Here is a 25,611-nt window from a genome sequence, read left to right as displayed (position 1 = left end):
AGGGAGATGCTCAACTGGACCCTGTTTGGGATTCTGGCACTGCCGCCTATTAGTTACATGACCTTAAAGTGACCTCTTAACCCCTCCAGGCTCCAACTTCCTCATCTATAAAATGGAACGATATGACTACCTACCTCATAGGGTTGTTTCAAGTAGAGAATGGCAATGCATTCCAATATTCTTGCCTGGAAAATTCCATGGACAGTCCAGGTGGGCTATAGTCCATGGAATGTGCTGGTCGCAAAGAGCCAGATGTGACTGAACATGCATGAGCTTAGGGTTGTTAGGTAAAGTTAAGTACAATAATCTATGTGAGGTGCTAGATATATCTTCATTGGCTTGGTGAATATTTATTGAGTGCTTACTGTATGCAAGGTGCTCCTGTATTTCCAGGAGCTCAGGACAGAGTGGTAGACCACATCCAGGAGGGTCTTTGCCCACCTTCAACACCACCCCCTCCCCCCCGCACTGGGTTAGGTTCCAGTGGACGAGACAGAGAGTGAGCAATCAACCGCATCATGGTGATGCACACTGTCATGCAACAGCAGGCACTGAGAAGTGCTGTGTACAAAAATAGTACAGGTTAAAGGCACACAACCCCAAGGCGGAGGGGTTCTTACTGTAGACAGAGTGGTCAGGGATGGTCTTTCTAAGATAGGGATCTTTGAGCAAAGACCTGGTGGAATGATGCCATGGGTCATGCAGACATCGGGCTAAAGAGCATCCCAGGTGGCGGCGACAGTACTTGACACCTAGTGCTCAATGAATGCTAGCTTAAAACAAAGGGAACAGATGGCCTCTCATGCTTGTGCTCAGCTGCTAAGCCAAGGACTGGAGCCAGCCAGGCTCCTCTGTCCATGGGATTTCCCAGGTGAGAATACCAGAGTGGGTTGCCATTTCCTACTCCAGGGGATCTTCCTGACCCCGAGATCAGACCCACATATCCTGCATTTTGGCAGGTGGATTCTTTATCACTGAGCCACTTAGACGGCATTTCATCAGACATAAATGTGGGGAGTTTTATCCATGATGATAACATGCTGAAAGGAACATTGATTGAGATCTGGAGTCTCCAAGGCCTTGTCTCCAAAGAGATAAAAACTGTCTGGACAGTTTACCTTACCTTTTGGAGTCCTTAATGATGTTTTCCAGAGGAAAAATCAGATGCCCATCCCAACCTGGCAAAATACACGGTGAGGATGTGCACAGCTCTTCTCTTTCTTTTCTCCATCCCTTCACAAGAGAGCGGTATGCTCAGGGGGTAAACAAGCAACAATAGGAAAGTGGGATTAAGAGAAGGTAACCGGCCTGTTGTAAGTCAAATAGTGCATATTAACACACATGCACGGGATCTAGAAAAATGGTACAGACGAACCTGTTTTCAGGGTAGGAACAGAAACAGAGATGTAGAGAAAAGACATGTGGACACAGCGGGCAAAAGGGAGGATGAGATGAGCTGGAAGATCAGGTGTGACGTAAATACACCAGGCTTCTCAGGTGGCACTAGTGGTAAAAAACTGGCCTGCAAACGCAGAAGACCTAAGAGACCTGGGTTCAATCCCTGAGTTGGGTAAGATCTCCTGGAGGAGGACATGGCAACCCACTCCAATATTCTTGCCTGGAGAATCCCAAGGACAGAGAAACCTGGTGAGCTACGATCCATAGGGTCACAAAAGGAGGTACACAACTGCAGCGACTTAGCATGCATGCCCAGGACCATGTGTAACATATAGCATGTGGTAACAGATAGCAAGTGGTAACCTGCTGTAAAGCACAGGGAGCTCAGCTTGGTGTTCTGTGATCACCTAGAGAGTTAGGACGAAGGGTGTGGGAGGGAGGTCCCAGAGGGAAGAGATGTACATATACATATAATTGATTCATTGTATTGTACAGCAGAAATGAACACAGCATTGTAAAGCAATTATATTCCAATAAAAAAGCCCCCCCCCCCCCACACACACACCAAATAATTATGTAGCAAGGAGTGCACTCAAGTGAACTCAGATGAAGGCTGAAATCTCTTTGCCGGGTGCTCTCCTCAGCAAATAACATGTTTACTCACTCATTGCACTCTTCATTCATCCCTTTGTTCAATATTTGCTGTATCAATCCTAAGATGTGGCATCAGTGGAAAAGAGCTGAATGAGACATTCCTACCCTATCCCCCCAAATGATGGCTCAGAGAAATAAGTGATGGGGTCTCCATGGCATTGTAGAGTATTTAAAATGCAGAAGATGGTACAGCCAATTCAGCAAGGGACTCATGGAAGGAACATGTCCATCAGGCCTTTAAGCATGAATACTATTTTGTAGGAGAAGAAAGAATTGTTGGAGGGAAACTATCACAAGTACAGGTAGAGCAGAAACTGTATGGGATGATGACAAATCAGTGTGGCAGGACCGCTGAGCATGCAGTTAGGGTTAGGGTTAGGGGTTAGGGTTAGGGTTAGGGTTAGGGTTAGGGGTTAGGGTTAGGGTTAGGGGTAAGGGTTAGGGTTAGGATTAGGGGTTAGGATTAGGGGTTAGGGTTTGGGTTAGGGTTAGGGGTTAGTGGTTAGTGTTAGGGTTAGGGGTTAGGGTTAGTGTTAGGGGTTAGCGTTAGGTTTAGGGGTTATGGTTAGGTTTAGCTTTAGGGTTTTGGAGTAGGAGACTGGAGGGCATGATTTGGGAAGAGACTGTAAAACTCTTTATGTGCTAATGAGGAAATTGGAATCTATCATGAAAATGAGAAACTGATAGAGAACTGTGAAAAACATTTTATCAACTTGCCAGCATGTCCTTTTGGAATAATTCTCCCCCTTTCAATAATTATGTTTTCCAAGTCATAAGGGCCAGGGGCTGGCTCTGTTTGGCCCTCAGGTGGGACTTAAGCCAGGCTAGGAGAGTGCTTTAGGACTTTGGTCACAGTGATTGGTTCCCGAGTGGCCATGTGACCCATTTTTGATGGCCTTCTTAGGAAAATATGTTTTCTGGGGAACTGTTTAGTATTATGTTGGTTGGACTCCAAGCAGTCATAGTAATATAATATGAAAAGACTCTGAGAATAAGACTCTTAGAAGAGATCCGTGAAAGAGAAGGCAAAATATTAGAAAACAGAATGAGTGAAGGAGAAAGTATTGAAAAAGATGAAACTCACTGATATTATTCAACCCTTGAATCTCTACTTTAAGCCAACACCTTTTAGAAATCTCAGGTTCAATGAGCCAGTAAGTTCCCCTTAGTCCCTAATCTCATTTGAGTCATGCTGTCTGTCACTGCCAGTAAATGAGGTGACTGACTAATATAAGAGGCAGGAGTAGTTTATTAGTTGTTGATCAGTTGCTAAGTCATGTCCAGCCCTTTGTGACCCCATGGACAGCAGCATGCCAGGCTTCCCTGTCCTTCACCATCTCCCACAGTTTGATTAAACTTGTGTCCAGTGAGTCGGTGATGCCACCCAACCATCTCATCCTCCATTGTCCCCTTCTCCTCCTACCTTCAGTCTTTCCCAGCAACAGGGTCTTTTCCAGCGAGTCAGCTTTTCGCATCAAGTGGCCAAATTATTGGAATAGGATGTTGTCATTAGTTTCCCTTGTCAGCTTGCATAGCTCCAGATTCAGAACTGATTATAAATAAGAAAGGGACTAAATTAGTGGAGGGGTGACCACTGATGATAAGACCTCAGAAGACCATAAGGGAAATGTAAATTTTGAGTATAAATATGTCTTATGCAATTATTTGCTAAAGCTGATAGTCCTAAGTGGAGGTGATGAGAAGCAGCTGAATTCTGGATATACTTGCTTTTAAAGCATATACAAAGGATAGAAGGAAGAGAAAAATGAGGATGAATATAAGTTTGGGGCTTGGAAAGACAAAGAAGCCATTTACTCAGATGGAAAGACATTGCGGGGGGGGGAACGGAAGTGGCTGGGTTAAAACACCTGGAATTTGACTTGAGTGCATTATGATTGAGACACCTTTTGTAATCCCCAAATGGGCAAGTCAAGGGTTTGTTTGATATAAGAATCTGGAGTTGAATAGAGAGATCTGGGCTAAAAGTGTGGGATTGAGAGTCACCAGCATAGGGATGGTGTTTAAAACCATGAAAATATATGAGATCATCTGGAATAAATATAGATGAAGAAAGACTAAACCCTGGACAATGAGGAACCAGAAGGTAAACTTGAAAAGCAGCCAGTAGTGTAAAGAGAAAACATAGTAAGTCAGTGATGTGAGACCACATAAGGAAGGTGCTGTATGGACAGATGAGTGATCAGCTACTGAAAACTGCTTATAGGTTTAGAGGGATGAATATACAATTACTCAAAATACATTAACTATGACTATTCTCAATATTTGTCCTTAACTCAGGATAGAGATTTTGGGAGTTGTTTACCCTAATAGGGGTTGTTGACATCCTGAGTGGGATTTAATAGGACTCCTCTAACCTGGAATTAGAAGAATTGATGCTTTTGAATGGTGGTGTTGGAGAAGACTCTTGAGAGTCCCTTGGACTGCAAGGAGATCCAACAAGTCCATTCTAAAGGAGATCAGTCCTGAGTGTTCATTGGAAGGACTGATACTGAAGCTGAAACTCCAATACTTTGGCCACCTAATGTGAAGAGCTGACTCATTTGAAAAGACCCTGATGCTGGGAAAGATTGAAGGCAGGAGGAGAAGGGAACAACAGAGGATGAGATAGTTGGATGGTGTCACTGACTCAATGGACATGAGTTTGAGTAGACTCCGGGAGTTGGTGATGGACAGGGAGGCCTGGCATGCTGCAGTCTATGGGGTTGCAAAGAGTCAGACATGACTGAGCGACTGAACTGATCTGAATATGCAAAAAAATTATTTATAATTACAAGTGTCTCAAGCCCCAGTGATGTTTCTTCTGTCACTTGACAAAAAGCTTGGAGGTAGGTAGTTACAGGGTTGCGTGATTCAGCAGATCAATAATGCCAACAAAGAGCTAGGCTCTTTTCTTGAGTCCTACTCCAACATCCTCATGTTGGCTATGCTTATCCTCCTGGTTACAATATGGCTGCCACAACTCTAAATCTATCATCCTTTCACAATAACAGTCAAAAGAAGAAAAAAATGAATTGCTCTCCTTCCTTATCCTATCACTGGCCACTTTTTATTTTTTAATCTTTAGAGATTATATTTCTCAAAAGCCCTGAGCTGTCCACTGTTCAGTTCTCACTGGCCATAAGTCTCCTGGCAATTGGGGAATTAAATGAGCATAATTGCTTATATTGGTCTTGGTTTATTCCTTGGTGTTGTGGAAGAGGTCCACTTTCTATGTGTATATTGTCATATCTTTCCAGAACAAAACCAGGGTTCTGTTGTTATCAAGAAAAAGGGGACTAGATAGTTGTTGAATAAGCTATCAACAACATTTGTCAAAATAATTATGGCCATTGGCCCCATAGGTGTGGGAGCTAGCTTATGACATAGTTGAAACCATAGGAGTAAATGAGACCACGCAGAACGTCCACATAATGAGAAATGGACAAAGGACAGCAACCTCCACCATTAATGGGGAAAAAAAGAAAGAAGAGGAGGCGTCTACGAAGGAGAAAAGGAAAGAGGTGGGAGAAGTTTGAGAGAGATGATATGGCAGATAAAGCAGGAGTGCTCATGGAGCAAAGGGGTAATCAACAGTGTCAAATGTTAAAGACAGATTGAGTAGATAAAGGTTGAAAATGCCCCTTAAATTTGGCAATTGCAAATTTTATTTTTGCTCTTTAAGGGTTGCCAAGAGTCGGACATGACTTGGCGACTGAACAACAACAGAAGCTGATAGCAGAGCTCAGGTCAGGGGTGTGAGAAGAGGAAAGTGAGAGAATGCAGAGGGTAGAATCTATTTTCCAAAACTTGAGCTCCAAAGGTGGGATGGTGTATGGGGTCTTGAAAAGTGCTACAGAATGTTTTTGTCTTTAAATTAATGACAGTACCATCTGTTTTAGATTGACATTAAATATAAAGACCAGGGAAGACAGGGGTGAATGAATAAGGTACATGATTCCAGAGGTTAAGAACTGGGAATTCCAAGGAACTTCCCTCGTGGTCCACTGGTTAAGACTCCGAGCTTCCACCACAGTGGGTACAGGTTCAAACCCTGGTCAGGGAACTAGATCCCACATGCCATGTGGAGCCGCCAAAAAATTAAATAAATAAATGAAATTAACAAAGCAAAAAAATGCTTTTAAAAATTGAACAATAACAATAGAAAAAGAGTTAGGGATTTGAGGCAAAGTAGGACATGAGTCATGGGTGGAGGAATTAAGGATTCATACCATAGCCAGCAATTTATAATTTAGAAAAAGAAATCTATCATAATGATAATAATAGCTGGCTTACTGAGCTCTTTCTTCCCGCCAGTCCCTCTTTTAAGTCCCTTAACTGTGTCATCTCTTAGTCTTCACTCTCTCTTTTGAGGTAGGCACAATTGTTTCCATCTGATGGATGAGGGAAGGCAAGGTTAAGAAGAAGCGGAGAAAGATGACCTTGACTTTCTCCATGACATCCACTTTCTTGACCAATTGAACACAGGGGAGGGGAATAGATAGGGAAGACAAAGTTTGAAACAAGGTGGAAATCTCTGAAACAAATACAAGGGATCTGGGGGAAAAGAGTTATCCAGGGAGAAATAAAGGAATGAGTAACAGAACTGAGAACCTAACTGAGATTAGAAACCAGGAATTTATAGAGACCCCCCATCTGCACTCTTTGCCAAGAGCTCCAGAGCAGAATATATAGATGATGGGATTCATCCTGGCTGGAGGACTGGTCTGTGAGTCTATGATTTAGACTTGGTGCTCAGATGTGCCGCCTGTGGCATAAACAGTTCCCATTTCATTTTATTTTTTTTGCTTTTTCTTTTCCTCTCAGCAGTATGGCCAGAGTAATGAAAGCCCTTATTTCCAGAGCCCTTCCCCCAAGCATTCCTAGAAGCAGATCCTTTCCCTGGCACCCTTTAGAAGCCCTATCTACTGGGATAAAAATGAAGAAATCTTTTCTTCCTGAAATGACAGAAGAGAAGCTATCTCCTGCTCCATCACACAGTCTTGCCTTTGATCGTCGAAGCCACAGTGAAATCTGTAGCCATCGTCTCGAATGTTACTTGCTCTTTCCTCTTGGGATAGAAGGAAGCAAAGTGATTGCTAAATATTGCTTTTTTCATGAGTTATCAAAAAGAACACACACAACTTTTTTTTAAAATACCATTTATTGGAGTTTTTTAAAAAAAATTTATCATTCCCAAGGCTGTTCCCATGATGTTAGAAACAAAAGCTCATCCCCTAAAGACATGTACATTGAAGGGGAAATATCCTTTATTACACAGACGCTTGTGTAATCGAGTTGCTAGTAAAGATATGGCAGAGGTGGGTCTGCCAAGGGGGTTGGGGTTCTTGAATTTTTTTAGGGAAAAAAAAAACTAACTCCTTTTATCCAGCACAGAGCTAAGTGAAGGCTCCTCTGTACTGTCCCACCTCTGCCTTGGGGAACCCACTCTCAAGGTGTGCAGGACATGAAGTGAGAGGCTTTTAACCTTTCAAGAACTGCCATTTGTCATTTTTCCAACCTGGTTCTAACCTAATCCTCCAATTCCAGCTCTTCTCATTCTCTTTTCTCTACCAGGATATTTTGTGTTTCTTCCAGGCAAGGAAAAGTTAAAAAAAAAAAAAAATTAGACATGTCCAAAAAGCTTAATACCAGCTCCTATCTTGAGTTGAAGCTTAAAGGAAAGACATGTCCAACATCTTCTATAGCCCCAGAGGCCCTTAATAATCAAATTCCAGAACTTAATGTCCCCTGGGAAGCCATTCTAGCCATTCTCACTTATTAACTGGATGGCTCTTGTATCTTTCCAGACAGATGGGCTTCTCTTTTTCCTATTAAAGCTTCATGAGGATAGGTCACCAGACTTCTTGTTCACCACCTTTCTCTTAACAGCTAGCACAGCTATGAAACAAATTCCTGCCAAGTAAGTGATGGAATGGAATAAGTGGCAGGGATTTCACAGCCTACTTGGTTTGCTTTTTTCAGTTTTTAAAAAATTTTTGTGTTTTTAATGTTTACAGTGTTGTGTTGGTTTCTGCCATACAGCAATGTGAATCAGCCATAATTATACATATATCCCCTCTCTCTTGAGCCTCTCTCCCTTCCCCCACCCACCCCTTCTAGGTCATCACAGAGTGCTGAGCTCCCTGCGTTATACAGCAACTTGGTTTGCTTTAACAACTATCACTGCCTAAAACTTCCCTCTTGAGACTAATTCAGTGGATTCGAGGTAAAGTTGATTCCCTGTGGTCTCCTTGGGACTTCATCTTGCTCCTTATCCAGAGGTGCCTCTCCTGGTTGACAGATGAAATGTAGACTTGACAAAGAGCAGTGGAAAGATGTGTGCAGTGGTCAAACACACACAGGTCTAGGTCCACACAAAGGTGTGTTCTTTGCAGAACTCTAGAACACTCTCACCCCAGCATCATTGGTATCTTGGAAGGTAGGGCCTCTGACTTTGGCAAAACCATTAAGAAAGATTGGACTGCATTCCAACAAGGCAAGGTGGGGGCACATTCAGAATCAAGCACAAACTCAACCCTTGCTTCCTGTAAAAGTCTCCCTGTTAATTTCTGTAGAAGCACCCACTTCTGAGATGCATCTGTTAGACAAAGCTACTTTTAGTACCCTTGGTTGGTCCCCTTAATCTCTGATGTGAGGGTGTGGAAAGTGCATTGGGCTACAAGTCAGTACATCCAGGTTGGGAGAGTGGCTCTTCTGTTACCCTAAGTCAAACAGTGCTTGCATGCGTGCTGAGTTGCTTCAGTCATGTCTGACTCTGCGACCCTATGGACCGTAGCCCACCAGAATCCTCTGTCCACGGGATTCTCCAGGCAAGAATACTGGAGTGGGTTGCCCATTTCCTCCTCCAGGGGATCTTCCCAACTCAGGGAATGGACCCTTATCTCTTATGTCTCCTGCATTGGCAGGTGGGTTCTTTACCACTAACACCATCTGGAAAGCCCCAAGTGAGACAGGATGCTCCTTAATTTTGCATCGATAAAGTGAAGACTTAAGACAAGATTCTCTACAAATTCTCTCCAGAGAATTCTCTCCAGATTTCCTCCAGAAATAGAGACACATTTCTCTATTGGCCTGCACCTGGAGTCCCACATTACCTTATTCTAGTTCTCAGAGAACCCTAAAGGTTCTTCCTAACTTTCTATTGCCTTTCTTCTCAGAATAACCTGTCCTGCAGCTCCAGGATCCAGGTTCCCCGGGCACGTGGAATAGATTATCTGGCATCTCTGTAAGGGAAGGCTTCTCTCAGTAGAGACAGTGAGACATAAGGGTGGTGGAAGATGAGAGCCAAGGATGAAAAATTAATTAGGGAAATAAGCTGTCCAGGAAGGAGCCATCCAGGACATCTGCTAGATGGTACTTCCCGGGGCCAGGCAGCTGAGAGAGGGATCAGCTGCTCTGGGTGTCACTGTGAATACAGATCATGTTTTTCCTTAAAGTTGCCATCAAACTTGTTAGAATATTGCTTCTGTTTTATGTTTAGGTTCTTTGGTCCCAAGGTAGGGAGGATCTTAGCTCCCTGACCAGGGATCAAACCCACACCCTATGAACTGGAAGGTGAAGTCTTAACTGCTGGGCTGCCAGGGAAATCCCTAGATCTTTGTTTGATCTTGGACCAAGGGGCGGGGAATGAGTTCATGATGCTTAAGACTGGCCAGTGAGGTGTTAACCCAAATGAACTCTTTGTCTCACATTCAGCCCTACGTATATCCCACAGATGTCATAACAGCAGGGTGTCATGGGTCCACTCAGAGCCAGAAAGAAGCTGTGATGAAGAGCTTCCTGACGCCAAAACACGCAGACTGTTCTAACTCTTGTCTACTCACGGCCTCAAGGCTGAGCACTGACTGGTCATTCATTTTAAAATCATCCTTTTCCAAGTGGTCCAAAATGATTAGATGGAATCAGAGCTATTCAAGGAAAGCTGCTGAAGCCCAGGAGAGGTCTTTGAGAAGAGATTACAAAAATACGCTTTGAAACATTTCCTGCTTTTCTTTAGGACAGGCTGTACTGACCCCTTCTCTGCTGCAATCCACCAGTGAAGCAGCATGTCTTGTGGTCTTACTGCAGTCATTACGTTGATGTGCAACTTTGGGAATGTCCCTTAAATTCCCAAGCCATCATAATTCCCATCTGCAAATTATAAGGTAAGACTTGGTCATCCCCAACCTAGAGGACAAGTCTGTATCTAACTTAAGATGTGTGAGTGCATGTGTCTTCATTTTCACTATTATTGCACATTTTCAGAAAAGTTGGATTTCTATTGATTTGAAATCTTTCTTGCTATGTGAATCAACAAGTAGCCAATAGCCAAGGAAAGAGTGGCACCCTTTGACCTTGGACTTAGGCAATGCCTAGGTGGTGGTGGTGGTGGTGGTGGTGGGGTCTCTGGAAGGACTTGTGTTCCTTATTAATGGCTTGGTTATGGTCACTTAGAGATACACAACTTTTATTCTGCCAAAAGATTATCTTTGATAGCAATGATCCTCATGCATAATTTTCTCTTTCTCCCCCTAGCCCCCCAACCCCAGTCAATATCTGCCTTGTAGCCTTCTTAATTATCCAATCTTGTATTTTTAACATTTTATTTTTCTAGTGTCTACCTCTTAGTGTGTTAGCCTAACTCTAAAGCATAATAGTTTTATGATTTGAGATGAGGCAAAATGCTGCCAAGTAGGGTCTTAGATGCCATGAACCTGGTGGTCTTTGCTTTGCCTTAGTTATCACCACTGCCCCTACTTCATGTTTCCATAGCAACGTGTGCCCCCTCATAACAGTGCAAACCTATGTATTTCATTTTTCCCGTATCCATCTTCCCCACTAGGCTGGGATCCCTGTCAAGGCAAGTCAGCTTTGCTAACAACTGCCCCTTGGTTACTCTACACATATTTGTGGAATAAAATCCGAATGAAACACGGTTGTCTCTGGACCACAACTGGTTTCCTGAATCCAGGGACACTCAGGATGCTTGGCCATCTTCCATTCTGGGACTCACATTTCATGCATTTTCTTGGCCTTTATTTTTTGCCCTGATGGTGGATGATGTACTATTATTACCTTGAAATAATATATTTTCACAATTTAAATAAGTGGTTTCCAGTATCTCTGATAAGTGGAAATGATACATCCTCACCCCCTTGATAACCTGGAAATCACATGAGCTCATCTACCCCCACCAGCACACTAGTTTGCTACACAAAGAAACCGAGGAGGTCTCCCAAGCCCAGTTTATTATGAGACTTGCTCCCAAGCCCCTGCCCTGATTCTCAGCCATCTTCATCTTCCAGGTAAGCTCTTAGGAGTCAGAGTTGTAGGCACCGAATTCATAGCTTGGAAGCTTGAAAACGTCACCCCCATTTCCATCTCAAAAGGATCTGTGTGGCCCTTTGTGAATGAGCCTAGGAGTCTTGTAGCATCTAAAAGAAGCTTTTAGAGTGACGAGCAAGAGAAAGACCAGAGTGAGGTGACCCCATCTGGGTATGGGGTGGTGGCAGAAGGGGCCTGACCTGGGTAGGGAGAAGTTTTCTCATTTAATTGCCTGAAATTCAGCCAGTTCTGAGCTATTTATAGAGATTTTTTTTTTTTCTTTTGACCTCAGCTCACAGCAAAATCAGTGGTGGTTCTCTTCCTCCTAGCAATCTTGTAATTGTCCAGTCTAAGTAAAGATACACCCTTGAAACACTTGTTGTTCTAGAAGGGCTATCAGGAATCCCCTTTCTCTTCCTCCTTCTGCTCTTCCATAGTCTTCATCTTCTTCATGATTATCATCATCATCACTTCGATCACTATCCAGTGTTGCCAAGGAAGCACTTTATTCTTTTCAAATACCTTCCCATCTATTGATTCAATTTGGCCCTCACAGTCACTCTGGATGATATTCCAGTAGGGATTCAATATGCCCATTTTCGAGATAGGAAAACTAGAGTTCAGATGGGGAAGGCTACTTGTCCAAGATAGAAGCAAGGATAAAACCCGGCTACCTCTCTTCTGAAAGTAGTGAGACAGAGGTTTTTTTTGTGGGGGTGGGATGGTGAATAAGGAGGTGGAGGATGGGCAAACGAGAAGGGGCAGGTCAGACCAGGAAGATCTAGACGGCAGAACCAAGGGACTGAAGTTTTAAAGATGTGAAACTCAGATGAAGACTCCCAGTACCATGGAACTGAAAGGATCACTCTTTCCAGAACTTAAAATTGGGTCTTGTTTAGTTGCTAAGTCATATCCAACTTTTTTGCAACCTCAAGGACTGTAGATTACCAGGCTCTTCTGTTCATGGGATTTCCCAGGCAAGGATACTGGAGTGGGCTGCCATTTCCTAATCCAGGGGATCTTCCCAACCCAGGGATCAAACCTGAGTTTCCTGCTTGGTAGGTGGATTCTCTGCTGCTCAACCACCTGGGAAGCCCCAAAATTGGGTCTGAGAGGCTCATCATGGTGCAGGGAATTCCCATCAAATGGCCACATCCTTCCAACTCTGAAGTGAGGGCTTCCATAGACAGTCTTAAGATAAATGGGGCTACTGAATGTTTTTGTTATTATTGCTGTTGTGTTTTGAGCTGGGAGGTATCAGTTAAAAAGTCAAGGCATTCATACCTTTCAGGTACAAACTATTATGTGCAAAAAGCAATGAAGATGAGAACATTGCCAGCTGCACTATTTGGAAGGATGGATTCTCCCTTTCTCATCTCTGAACCACTCGCAGCCGCCTTTCCAGAGCTGTGAATCATCCATTCGAGGGAAGGGAGGGGAATAGAATGTTAAACACAATCTATGCTTTGCTAATTGAAATCAAATACAAAATTCAGTCTCCCGTGAGTTGCCATGCTCATGTTTAAGTAGGGTGGGAGTGTCACTAACCCGAGGCCGTTTTCATAGGCTGACTTAGCTTTGATGGATAGGAAGCAATTCCTTTGTCAAGTTTCCCCACCAAAGAAGGGGATGTGGCTTGGTGATTCACTCCAAGTCACAAGAATCAAGCTAGAGAAGACACTGCTGAAAAGAGAACTTAAACGTGCCAAGTTGGCAATTCTCTTCAGAACCGAGAGCTTTCACCCATATCACCAAACAGACGCTTAAAACAAAAATTCTCCAAATATCAAGGCTTAGGCCTCTGCCCTAGTTCTCCAGAGAACTTTAGCCTGCTGTTCTGTGCAAGAGGGATAAATACTTAGGGAGAGTTTCCTACTTTGATTTCCCAGGTCAGAATGGCTTGTTAACCATGGGCTAACCATTTAAAAAATGGATTTGCTTTTCCTAGCTAAGTGAGGAAGCAGTGTTTGAGGGCTTCCTTGGTGGATCAGACAGTAAAGAACCTGCCTGCAATGTGAGAGACCTGGGTTCAATCCCTGAGTTGGGAAGATTCCCCTGGAGGAGGAAATGGCAACCCACTCCAGTATTCTTGCCTTGGGAATGTCATGGACAGAGGAGCCTGGTGGGCTACAGTCTATGGGGTCACAAAGCATTGGGCACAACTGAGCGACTAACGCTTTAAGGTCTTGATATTCTGGGTTTATAGGGACAGGTAGACAGCCAGGGAGGTGGGACATGGACAGTGGTGTGACTGAGGGGCTGAGCTAGTGGATTAATATAGCTAATCCACTATATAAGAGATGGAGTAGGCTAGAGCAGTGGTCATTCTTGCGTGCGTGCATGCACGGTGGCTCAGTCATATTTGACTCTTGTGACCTTATGGACTGTAGCCTGCAAGGCTCCTCTCTCCATGAGACTTTCCAAGCAAGAATATGGGCATGGGTTGCCATTTCCTTCTCTAGGGGATCGTCCTGATCCAGGGTTTCCTGAATTGGCAGGTAGATTCTTTACTGCTGAGCCACCGGGGAAGCCCACTGCTCATTCTTATCTCATGGAAAAATATCTTTAAAGTTTTCCTACCATGAGCTGCTCCTTTGACCTCCTAAGTTATAAGATTGCCCCTTACTTAGTTGTCATTAAACTCCAAAAGAGACCTATTCCTCCAAGGAAGCCATCAATCCTAGGGACCACCTCATTCAGAAGTGATCCCCACAAAGGCATGAAAGCAGGGGAGGAAGGAGGATGAGAGAAACAAAGAAATACACAGGTGAGACTTCCCTCATTCTCCATCCCAGCTTCCATAACACTAGTTTTGAAGGGTAGATGTCTGGGCCCCACCGGAGAGATTCTAACCCTTTAAAAATTCTGCAATGCACCTTAGGACATTGTAGCTTGAAAATACCCCCACAGCTGCCTCTAATACGTAATCAGAGCCACTCCTTGCTTTGCTCATGAAGTTAGTTAGTGTTAGTTAGTTGTGTTGGACTCTTTGCAACCCCATGGACTGTAGCCCACCAGGCTCCTCTGTGCATGGAATTCTCCAGGCAAGAATACCGGAGTGGGTTGCCATTCCCTACTGCAGGGGGATCTTCCTGACCCAGGGACTGAAAACTGCATCTCCTGCGTTGCAGGCAGCTTCTTTACTATCTGAGTCACCCGGGAAGCCCTTGCTCATAAAACAAGGCTCCAAATCAGTCATCCCACACTACATTCTTCTGATCAAGCAGGCCCTGTCTTCTTTCAAATAGGTGTGAATGTGTACGTGTGGCACAGTTTTATTTGTATCTTCATTTACTTTGGTGGTTTAGTCACTAAGTTATGTCTGACTCTTGTGATCCCATGCACTGTAGCCCACTGGGCTTCTCTGTCCATGGAATTTTTCAGGCAAGAATACTTGAGTGGGTAGCCATTCTCTTCTCTGGGGCATCTTCCCGACCCAGGGATGGAACCTGCCTCTCCAGCATGGCAGGCAGATTCTTTACCACCGAGCCATCAGGGAAACCCTTTTTACTTTGGTAGTAAAGGGATATATGCTGCCTTCAACTCAATAACTATTTTTTTAATCTGGAAAATATTGTCAGATTGTTTCTGAATCTTGCACATCAGTCTGTTCCTTGGCAGGATGGGTTAAGAGGGGAGGACACCGCACCCTTTATAGGAACTGCTTCCTTTGTGCTGTTTCAAGAATCATCCTGCCCTGCAGATAGAATTCCCTGGCAGTCGATAACCTGGGTCGTCCTGGCTACCCCAGAGAAGGGATGCTCCCAGTATTCAGGGGGGTGGAGGTGGGAATGGAGGTAACCAATACAAACACACCATCAAAATCCATCAATCAGATTGCATTAAGCTTTATAACAACACAGTTTTCAGTTAGCGGGAGAAATGACAGTTTAATAACAGTTGAACAGATTTCACTCCCTCCCCCCACTCATACATATTTCCAATTTTGCTAGAACAGTTCCTGGTTCTGGAGATCTGTGAAGAGTGTTTTATGTCAAATGCTGCATTTTAATGGAATCAAACTAATGCGAAGGGACATCTGATGCAGCAGCCCTTGATGGGGGTGTCCACAGACAGCCCTTACCCTCCCCACCCCCTGACACTGGATCTGACAAAGGGAGTCAGCCTGCTTGTTGCTGCCCCAATATGTGCCATCTCTGAATCGAGCAAACGAAGCATAAGATGACCATGAAGGGGAGATGGTGGGACAAAGAGAGAGATGGTGATCAATCCCCTGTGGGTTGGGTTGCTAAAGGTTATTGAATAACAAAAGACATGCCAGCTCTCTGGGCCCTGCCCCACTGGGGACCCTAAAGGACAGAGGCCCTCCAATAGCTCGTCTCAGATCCATGCTGCTGAGGGTCTCAGAGATGGAGACCTCCCACCAAGAAGACTGGTTTTCTTTTTTCACTCCCAGAGATGGCATTCATCTTTCCCAACCTCAGAGCTCTGGGCTCAGCTGCCACTCCCTTGCTCTAAGAGCAGTCCTGTGAGCCTGATTCTGAGGGCCTAGGCTAAGCTTCTTTACCACCCAGGATACTCATGAAGAGAGGGACCCAACTGCCCTTCGAAAGCTCTTAGAAGGAAGGCTTCCAGGGATGTCAGCTTTTTTTTTTTTTTGGTGAGGAACGTGCATGCCTCTGCCTTCATCAGATGAGGAGTGAGGAAGTCAAAGGGTTGTGGGATGAGACCTTAAGGAGAAGGCTTGAGACACCTTAAGAGGGCGGGTCTTGCTCCCTAGGAGTCCTGGAGCAATCAGCCACAATTAGTATTCTGGCGAAATGCCAAAGCAGAGGTTGATCGAGCAGGGGGCCTTTGCCAGATATGGGGCTAGAACTCGGGCTTCTCAAATTAAAGTGAGAGGCCCCTGCCCAAAGTAGACCTTCCCTTCTTTCTTATCATTTAAACAAACATTCATGGCACTGTCTCTGACCTTGACCGCTGTTTATCCTGTCTTCAGACTAGATTAACCAACAGAAGACAAGAATTAGCAGTGGATTCTGGTGGCCAGCTGGTCAACCAGATGCTGCTACCCAGGCAGGCCTGGTACCCTATGTGCATGCCAGGGGATCCATCTCTCTGCCTAAGCCAACAGCGTTGGAAGCAATCCTGACTGGACAAAGGAGGAGATCTACTTGGCACTCCAGCAAGGCTGAGGCTGCAGACCCTGGGGGATTCAGGACTCGGGTCAGGAGCCTCCCTAGAAACTCGCCAGCCTTCCCGCCCCATCGCGAGCCTCATTTGTCACCCTCTTCCTGTTCCCACTGGAAATCTTGACCAGTCATTTGGTAAAACATCATGTTGAAGGGTTTGTAGAACTTCCGCAGTCTGTGGATCACATCCGGGTCGATGCGAGGATGAGTCCGACCCTTGCTCTTGCCTAAGCACCTGGGGGCACTGCTGTCTTCTGGCTTCTTTAAGCAAGGGAACCCCTTGGTTTTGTTGAAATAGAAATGTTTCTCAGTCACAACACGCTTGAGGCCTAGAAAATCCTGTACTTTGGCCATTTCCCCGGCGGGGTCCACTATGAGTCGCTCACCGCTGACGAAGAGGATCTGAGAGAGGGGGAAATACTGGAGCCAGTTTTCCAGATGCAGAGCATAGATCCCTATTCGAATGGCACTCCAGGAGGCGTCAATCAGCCCTAGGGTCCGATTTTTGAAGGCCAGCACCTCGAAGGTGGGGATCTCGGGTTTCTTTGACAGGGTCTGGGTGTAGTCGGAGATGGCCCTGGTCACAGGGTTCCTCACCACCACGATGAGTTTGATGTCCTTGGCCATGGAGTGGATGCGCTTGGGAGCCTCGTTTGTCACAAAGTAACTTGGTGTCTTCTCCATGGTTAACTGCCCATCCAAAGTCTTGGGCATCACATTTCTAGAAGAAGGAGGAAAACAAAAGAGTGGTTATTCCTATCCAGAAATAACTGAACTTGTCCCACGAAACATATGATATAAACATCTCAGTGGGGAGAGCTACCAAATAAAATTCATACACACTTGGAAGTTCTTTTTAGACTTGTTATTTGCTCAGTCGTGTCCGACTCTTTGCGATCCCATGGACTACAGACCCCCAAGCTCCTCTGTCCATGGAATTCTCCAGGCAAAAATATTGGAGTGGGTAGCCATTCCCTTCTTCAGGAGATCTTTCCACCAGAAATTGAAGATGGGTCTTCTACACTGCAGGCAGATTCTTTACCATCTGAGCCACCAGCGAAGCCCTTTTTAGACTATATGTCCCGCTATAGTTCTGATTAAAGTATTTTCATAAAAGGCAGCAAAAAGCTTGTGCATTCATTCTTGGGAATGTTATACACCTGGCATTTAAATTGCAGCTCTATCTCTTGCCAGTTATGTTTAACCTAGTTGGACTCTTAATTTCTCTGTGTATTAGTTTTATAATCTCTGAAATAAAGATAATGATAGCACCTACTTCACATGGTTGTAAAAGGCTTAAAGGAGATAATGCTTTTAAAGCATTTAGCACAGAAGCTGGCATGTGTAAAAGCTTAATAAATCAAGGATAGATTGTTTGTAGTGGCTTTCAGAAAGTGTTTGAGCTCAGCAAGACCTCAAAGGTGATCTAGCCTAAGGGTGGGCAAACTACTACCTGCCTCCTGTTTTTGTATGGCCCACAGGTAAGAATGACTTCTCATCTTTAAAGTGAAGTGAAAGTGAAAGTCACTCCGTCATATTCTACTCTTTGTGACCCCATGGACTGTAGTTCGGATGGGGGAAAAACAAAAATAATAAGACTAACATTTTGTGGCACAAGAAAATTGTAGGTTCACATTTCAATGCTTATAAATAAATTGTCATTGGAACATGGCCATTCATTCCTTTCTGTAAAGTCTGTGGCTGCTTTTTGCATCTACATCAGCAGAGTTGAATAACTGCAAACAGAGACCCTATCACATGCAAATCTGAACATATTTTCTAACTGGTCCTTTAAGATATCATTTGCTGACCCCTGGCCACCTCATGAGAAGAGTTGACTCATTGGAAAAGACTCTGATGCTGGGAGGGATTGGGGGCAGGAGGAGAAGGGGATGACAGAGGATGGGATGGCTGGATGGCATCACTGACTCGATGGACATGAGTCTGAGTGAACTCTGGAGTTGGTGATGGACAGGGAGGCATGGCATGCTGCAATTCATGGGGTTGCGAAGAGTCGGACACAATAGAGCAACTGAACTGAACTGAACTGAATCTAGATTAAAAGGGTCCATCTAGTCAAAGCTATGGGATGGCACCCCACTCCAGTACTCTTGCCTGGAAAATCCCATGAATGGAGGAGCCTGGTGGGCTACAGTCCATGGGGTCGCTAAGTGTCAGACACGACTAAGCGACTTCACTTTCACTTTTCACTTTCATGCATTGGAGAAGGAAATGGCAACCCACTCCAGTGTTCTTGCCTGGAGAATCCCAGAGATGGGAGAGCCTGGTGGGCTGCCGTCTATGGGGTCGCACAGAGTTGGACATGACTGAAGTGACTTAGCAGCAGCAGCACGTATGGATGTGAGAGTTGGACTATAAGGAAGGCTGGGCACCAAAGAATTGGTGCTTTCGAACTGTGGTGTTGGAGACTCTTGAGAGTCCCTTGGACTGCAAGGAGATCAAACCAGTCAATCCTAAAGGAAATCAACCCTGAATATTCACTTGAAGGACTGATGCTGAAGCTGAAGCTCCAATACTTTGGCCACCTGATGTGAAGAGTGGACTCACTGGAAAAGACCTTGATGCTGGGAAAGATAGAAGGCAGGAGGAGAAGGGGACAATAGAGGATGAGATGGTTGGATGGTATCGCCGACTCAATGGACATGAGGTTGAGCAAGCTCCAGGAAATGGTGAAGGACAGGGAAGCCTGGTGTGCTGTAGTCCATGGGGTTGCAAAGAGTTGGATATGACCGAGTGACTGAACAACAACAAACCTAGTCAAAGGGTTTCCATGGTGGTTCAATGGTAAAGAATCTGCCTGAAATGCAGGAGACACGAGTTCAATCCCTGGGTTGGGAAGATTCCCTGGAGAAGGAAATGGCAACCCACTTGAGTATTCTTGCTTGGGAAATCCCAAGGACAGGGGAGCCCATGGGGTAGCAAGTGAGTCGTATATGGCTGAGCAACTAAACACACAATTGTCCAATCTAGTCCAAAGGCGTCTTTATGCAAATGAGGAAAAGGAAGCCCAGAGACAGGGAATCAAGCAGGTTTTGTGACTTCAGCAAGTTGAATCACATCCCTGAGCCTTATTATCTTCAACTTCAAAATCCTGAAACTTAACTCAAATTCAGCTGAGAATGAAATGAATGACATATATCAATAGTGTGACCTACAGTGTGACAACATCTAGCACAGATCTGGCTTCATACATGGGATTTCTTCCTTTTTGGCTCCCAAGTTTGCTCAGTAAGGCCATGATAGGTCCCACATGTGTGTGCTCAGTCACTTCAGTTGTGTCTGACTCTTTGTGACCCACTGGACTGTAGCCCACCAGTCCCCTCTGTCCATGGGATTCTCCAGGCAAGAATACTGGAGTGGGTTGCCATGGCCTCCTTCAGGGGATATTTCCAACCCAGGAATTGAACCCACATCTCCTGTGTTTCCTGCATTGCAGGTGGATTCTTTACCACTGAGCCACTGGGGAAGCCTGATAGATCCCACACCAGGTTCCGTATCTCTTGGTTTCCTTCCCAAGATTGCTTCTCAAATCCATCCCTCCATCCCTGTTCACCTTCGGAGTGGCCTTGTCTTATTTGGGAGCTTCAAGGGACTAAAGGAGTTTGATGCTATTGGTCCTCCAATACCAATGTGGCCAGTCTATCAGTGAGAAAATGAGGCTCAAGATCCTATTATACAGTCAATTTGCTGCAGGCATATGTGGACCAAAGTTAATTGACGATAAACCCGTTGCATACCTGTTAGTACGGCAGGGCATCTGCCACCATGTACTCCATTAAGTCTGTTCACTCCTGAGCCTTGCACCAAAGTGGTACATTTAGGATTACACAAGACCTCTTTGTTATGATGACACACTTTTAAATGTCTCAGCTAATAAAACTTAATACAGACGAAGATCCCTCAGCTTCCCTACCATAATTAAATTTATTTACTATCGCCTGTGTGGAGAAAGAATGACTTTTCTTTTATCTCTAATTCACATGCTCTGTCAATAATTAATTGCTACTGGGTTTTGAGCTTTCTCGGCAAGCACTTTTATTAGGCAAGAGGAATGTGCCTCTTGTCTAATGCAGAGATATTCACATGGCGTTTGACGTCGTTTGGGTATAATGATTGGGCAGCGAGCAGTTTTTAGATCAAAGCAATAGCTCTGGCCATAAGTAATCATACTCATCTCGAACAGACATCATCTCCCCAGTATTTCGAACGTCTTCACATTTGTGTGCCTCTCTGGTTTTCGTCAGATTTAATTATGTTGCTTGGAGGGGCAGTGCTAAGGAACATAGTTTTGGGGGAGTCACACTTGTCTGATTTCAGAGTTCTGACTACCCATATCACCTTGATGAAGTGACTAAAGCAACCAGCATTCTTGGGCTTCCCTTGTGGCTCAGCTGGTAAAGAATCTGCCTACAATGAGGGAGACTTGGGTTTGACCCCTGGGTTGGGAAGATCCCCTGGAGAAGGGAAAGGCTACCCACTCCAGTATTCTGGCCTGGAGAATTCCATGAACTGTATAGTCCCTGGGGTGGCAAAGAGTCAGATACAACTAAGCCACTTTCACTTTCACAAGCCACTCTGACTCTCCATTTTCTCATCCAAAAAATAGAGTTAATAAGTGAAAGTGTTAGTCACTCACTCATGACTGACTCTTTGTGACCCCCTGGACGGTAGCCCCCTATGCTCCTCTGTCCGTGGAATTCTCCAGGCAAGAATACTGGAGTGGGTAGCCATTCCCTTCTCCAGTGGAATCATCCTGACCTAAGGAGTGAACCTGGATCTCCTGCATTGCAGGCAAAGTCTTTACTGTCCAGGCCACCAGGGAAGCCCAGGGTCAATGAAAGTCCCTCTCTTATAGGATTGTAGAGAAGATAATACAGGTGAATCACTTTGAATAGTGTCCAATGAATGCCAGAATTTTAAAAGCTTAAGCCAGGGGCACACAATCATTGGGACAGCAATTATTAGAGAAGAATAAAGAGAAAATATTTATGTTTAACCAAATGGAAAAGTTGAACAACATGGAAACTAAGGAACTGATATAGAAAAATAAAAAAGAATATTCTGATTCAAGCCCATATCATCATACTTCCTGATCAGGGGAGCTGCTATTAGTTTATCTGGAGGTGAAGGAATATACTGATATCCCACTTTTATTCCAATTACAGAGATTCTCTTATTTTATTATGAAACTCATGTCATAGTATAAAAATACTAAATAAATGTTGATGCAAAAAATACTAAAGATAGATATTTTTAATACATGGCCTTTTCAGAATTTTGCCCCTCAGTATATATACATTGCTCTTTTATTTTTTTGCTTTTTTTTAAAGCTGCTAGGGTTTTCTTCTCATCCGGTCTCTGCCGTTGACTTCTTAGAGCTCAGTGTTTATCTTTACACTGACCTCGTTCAAATTCATCTCCTTCACTTCAGCTAATTGCTGCAGTCTGTCAAGATCTTTGTGGATCTTGAGTTTTTTATCTGAAGCATATGAGATAAATGGTATCCAGCCTGTAAGCCAGTGTACATAGGGGAGTAAGTGTGTGCCTAGTTCAGTGATCAATGCAAAAAAATGGTATCTAGTCCTTATGGCTGAGAAGGTAAAGAATCTGCCTGCAAAGCGGGAGACCTGGGTTCGATCCCTGGGTTGAGAAGATCCCCTGGAGGAGGGAATGGCAACCCACTCCAGTATTCTTGCCTAGAGAATTCCACGGACAGAGGAGCCTGGCAGGCTACAGTCCACTGGGTTGAAAAAAGTTGGACACAACTGAACAACTTTCACTTTTATTTTTCAAGCCAGTGTGTATATAGGGAAGTAAGTGTGTGCCTAGCTCAGTGATCGATGCAAACAGCCATGAGAGGAAGGGGCTAGAGAAGGCAACAGAGAGAGTAGTGGGGAACAGAGATGCCTAAATGGCTTCGATTGTCATGTTACAAATGGATACCACCAGGCATTTGAGAGTTCCCGCATTTGGGGCACACATGGGAAAACCGTCTCATTTGTGGAATCTAGAAAAATGGTACAGAAGAACCTATTTCCAGGGCAGGAATAGTGACACAGACATAGAGGACTGATACATGGACACGTGGTGGGGGGAGGGGAAGGTGGGATGAATTGGGAGATTTGAATTGATATATATACATTGTTATCTGTAAAATAGCTAGCTAGTGGGAAGCAGCTATATAGCATAGGCAGCTCAGCTCAGTACTCTGTGATGACCCTAGAGGGGTGAGATGGGGGTGGGAGGAAGGTCCAAGAGGGAGGGGATATATGTATACTTATAGCTGATTCACTTCAGAAACTAACAGTGTTGTAAAGCAATTATACTCCAATTAAAAAAAAAGATACAACTATTGTTGTGTGAGATATACTGGAATTTTTGCCAGTAACAAGGTATCCAGTAGATGCTCAAAATCAATGAAGTAGCAGTCCCCCCTTTCCAAAAAAGATTCTGAATCAGTTATATTCATTCATTCATTCCATAAATGCTCACATCCATAAATGGCAATATACTAGTGAACACAACAGACAAGGCCCTTCCCCCCACAGAGCTTCTGGTATAACTGCTACATCCGATGAAAGGAGAGTTCTCTATAGTATCACATAAATAACTATTTTGATCAAAGGAGCAGGTATTATTACTTTTCACTTTTACAAAGAAGGAACCGGACTCAGAACCTGAAAATACTTTTTCAAAGTCTCACTGGGTGAGCTTATTCTTGGCTCCTAAGCTCAGTGGCCAAGCAAACATCTACCCCCAGCTCCTGGCAAATAGCAGGTGCTCGGTAAATATCTGTTGAGTGAATAGATGAGTAAGCCATTAGGCTCCTGTTCTAAGGCTTTGTTGTGATAGGTTTTGCTGCCCTAATCTCACCAGTTCTCAGCCCTTATCCCCTCACCAATCTACTCACCTGGGTCCTTATTTCAGCAGCAATTTCTTTACATAGAAATAGCTAGATGTTTCTTGATATCTGTCTATCTATCTATCTAGGTATTTCTAGATACCAGCTATTTCTATATCTAGAAATAGAGCCTCCCTCTTCCTAAAAAAATAAAAATAAAAAAACAACTAGAGGAGACAGCTCTCTAACATGTAAGACCAACCCCTCCCCACATGGGCTTTGAATACTATCTCCTTCTACCGTCTCAGGAATTTTTCATCCCAACTTTCCTTCTCTCTCCTGGTTTTAGGTAAGTTCTTTTTGACTGGATCTGACATTTCACCAAGCCCATGCTCTCACATCTTTATGTGCTTGAGGAATGGGGAGGTGACCAGTCGTGCCAGAGGGGAGAGAGCAAAGCTAAGGAAGTAAGGAAAAAGGTCAGGGGGTGTGGAGGAAAAGACCATGAGGTTGGGGGGGTGCTGGTTCTTATGGGCCACGGGCAAGACACTTGGTTTTATTCCATATGTGATGAGAAACCACTGGAGAACATGAAAGAGGAGAACATAAGCTTTACATTTTCAGAGATCTTTCTCCAGCTGCTTTGCTGAGAACACACAGGTATGTGGCAAGAGCAGAAGGAAGACTGCCTGCTAAAAGGCCATTGCTGGAGGGTGGTCAGAGATGAGGGTACAGGGATGCAGGTGGAGAGGGCAACCTGGGAAGTAGCGTTCAGAGTTGGGATGTCTTTAAAAAGTAGGGCCAACAGTCCTTTAGGATGGGTGGGATGTGTGTGAGGCGAGTGTCATAGAAGACTCCAAGACTGTTGGCCTGAGCTGATGATTAAGTAGTAGTTTATCAAAGTGGAGAACACTGGAAAAGAAGCCAGTTTCAGGGGAAGAAACCAAGTCTGATTTTGGATGTGTAATCTGAGATACTCACGTGGAGGAGTGGATACGAGAGTCTGAAATTCAAGGGAGGTTCCAGTTGGAGGTGGACATATACATCACGTGTTCACAATCCACTTGCCAGGAAAGCAGGGTGAAGGGATGTCAGAGTCTCTTCACCTTCACTAGGAGAAGGTGGGGCATGACCTTTGCCTATCTGGGGAGTCCTTCTGAAGAGACACAGGAGACACAGGTTTGATCCCTGAGTCAGGAAGATCCACTGGAGGAGGAAATGGCAACCCACTCCAGGATTCTAGCCTGAAGAATTCCATGGACAGAGAAGCCTCATAAGCTACAGTTCAAAAGGCTCACAAAGAGTTGGACATGACTGAGTGACTACACACACACCTGAATAGGAAAAGTGTTTAGACACTGATGTGCAAAAATAAATTTTAACTCCATCACCAAGAATTTCACCAACTCTTTTGAATTCCCAGGGTCCCTGATAACTTTCTGTGTTACACAGCTTAAAATAATGTCATCATATGGTTAGGATAAATGTCATAATGAAAGAAGGAAGTGGCAACCCACTCCAGTATTCTTGCCTGGAAAATCCCAGGGACAGAGGAGCTTGGTGAACTACAGCCCCAGGGGTCCCAAAAGAGTAAGACATGACTAAGCAACTGAACAATAAACATCATAATAGGGTTGGTTCCCATGCCCTCCATGGCTAAGCTCAGTTTCTGGAAGACTTGGGCAATGTTTCATTCACCTGTGTATCCCCCGTGTTTGACGCAGTCCCTACTGCGTGGCAGCTGCCCCATAATGATGTGTGGTTGTTGGACGAATGAATGAATGACATACAAATGGAAACATGACCCTTGGAAGTCAGGAGAACTGGGGCAGTTTGGAGGGCTCCTCTAAGTAGGTTTCTAGTGCATGGGGTTCAGCATTTCTGAATTCCACGTCATCTCCTGTCTGAAGCACCCTGCACTGCAGCATGGACCATATGGTGAGGAAACACTGCATCTGTGCTTGGAACGGCTTCTTAACAGTATCTGGGGTGCCCAGAGCAGCCGCGACATCGGCATCAACACACCATCCTGAAGCCGAGAATCATCCCGCAAGATCACGCAGTTGCTCTCACAGCCCCAAATGTTTATGAGACACGAGCCAACACGCTCTCCAAGCTCCCCCACCTCCGCTCTGCTGGTGGGGGCACTGGGCTGGGCACAAGCCCCATCTGGATGCAGGTCACCATCTGGGACAACAGCTTTAACAACAGAGATCCCAC

At 44.6% G+C, this 25,611-nt stretch overlaps 1 protein-coding gene across 1 annotated transcript in view; it reads right to left on the bottom strand.

The window, feature by feature from the left end:
- Window positions 1-16,475: 16,475 nt before the first annotated feature.
- The window catches only part of HS3ST4 (heparan sulfate-glucosamine 3-sulfotransferase 4), a 496,951-nt gene continuing 487,815 nt past the window's right edge, over window positions 16,476-25,611 (bottom strand). The window contains exon 2 of the mRNA XM_055562141.1: window positions 16,476-17,250. Within this exon, the coding sequence (XP_055418116.1) occupies window positions 16,614-17,250 (637 nt within the window). The 3' untranslated portion in view covers window positions 16,476-16,613. The remainder of the gene's footprint in view (window positions 17,251-25,611) is intronic.

This window comes from Bubalus kerabau, chromosome 23 (assembly GCF_029407905.1).
Source record: "Bubalus kerabau isolate K-KA32 ecotype Philippines breed swamp buffalo chromosome 23, PCC_UOA_SB_1v2, whole genome shotgun sequence".
In the NCBI taxonomy this organism is placed as follows: Eukaryota; Metazoa; Chordata; class Mammalia; order Artiodactyla; family Bovidae; genus Bubalus; species Bubalus kerabau.
The sequence above is the reverse complement of the archived record's forward strand: the minus strand, read 5'-3'. Positions and strand labels throughout refer to the sequence as shown.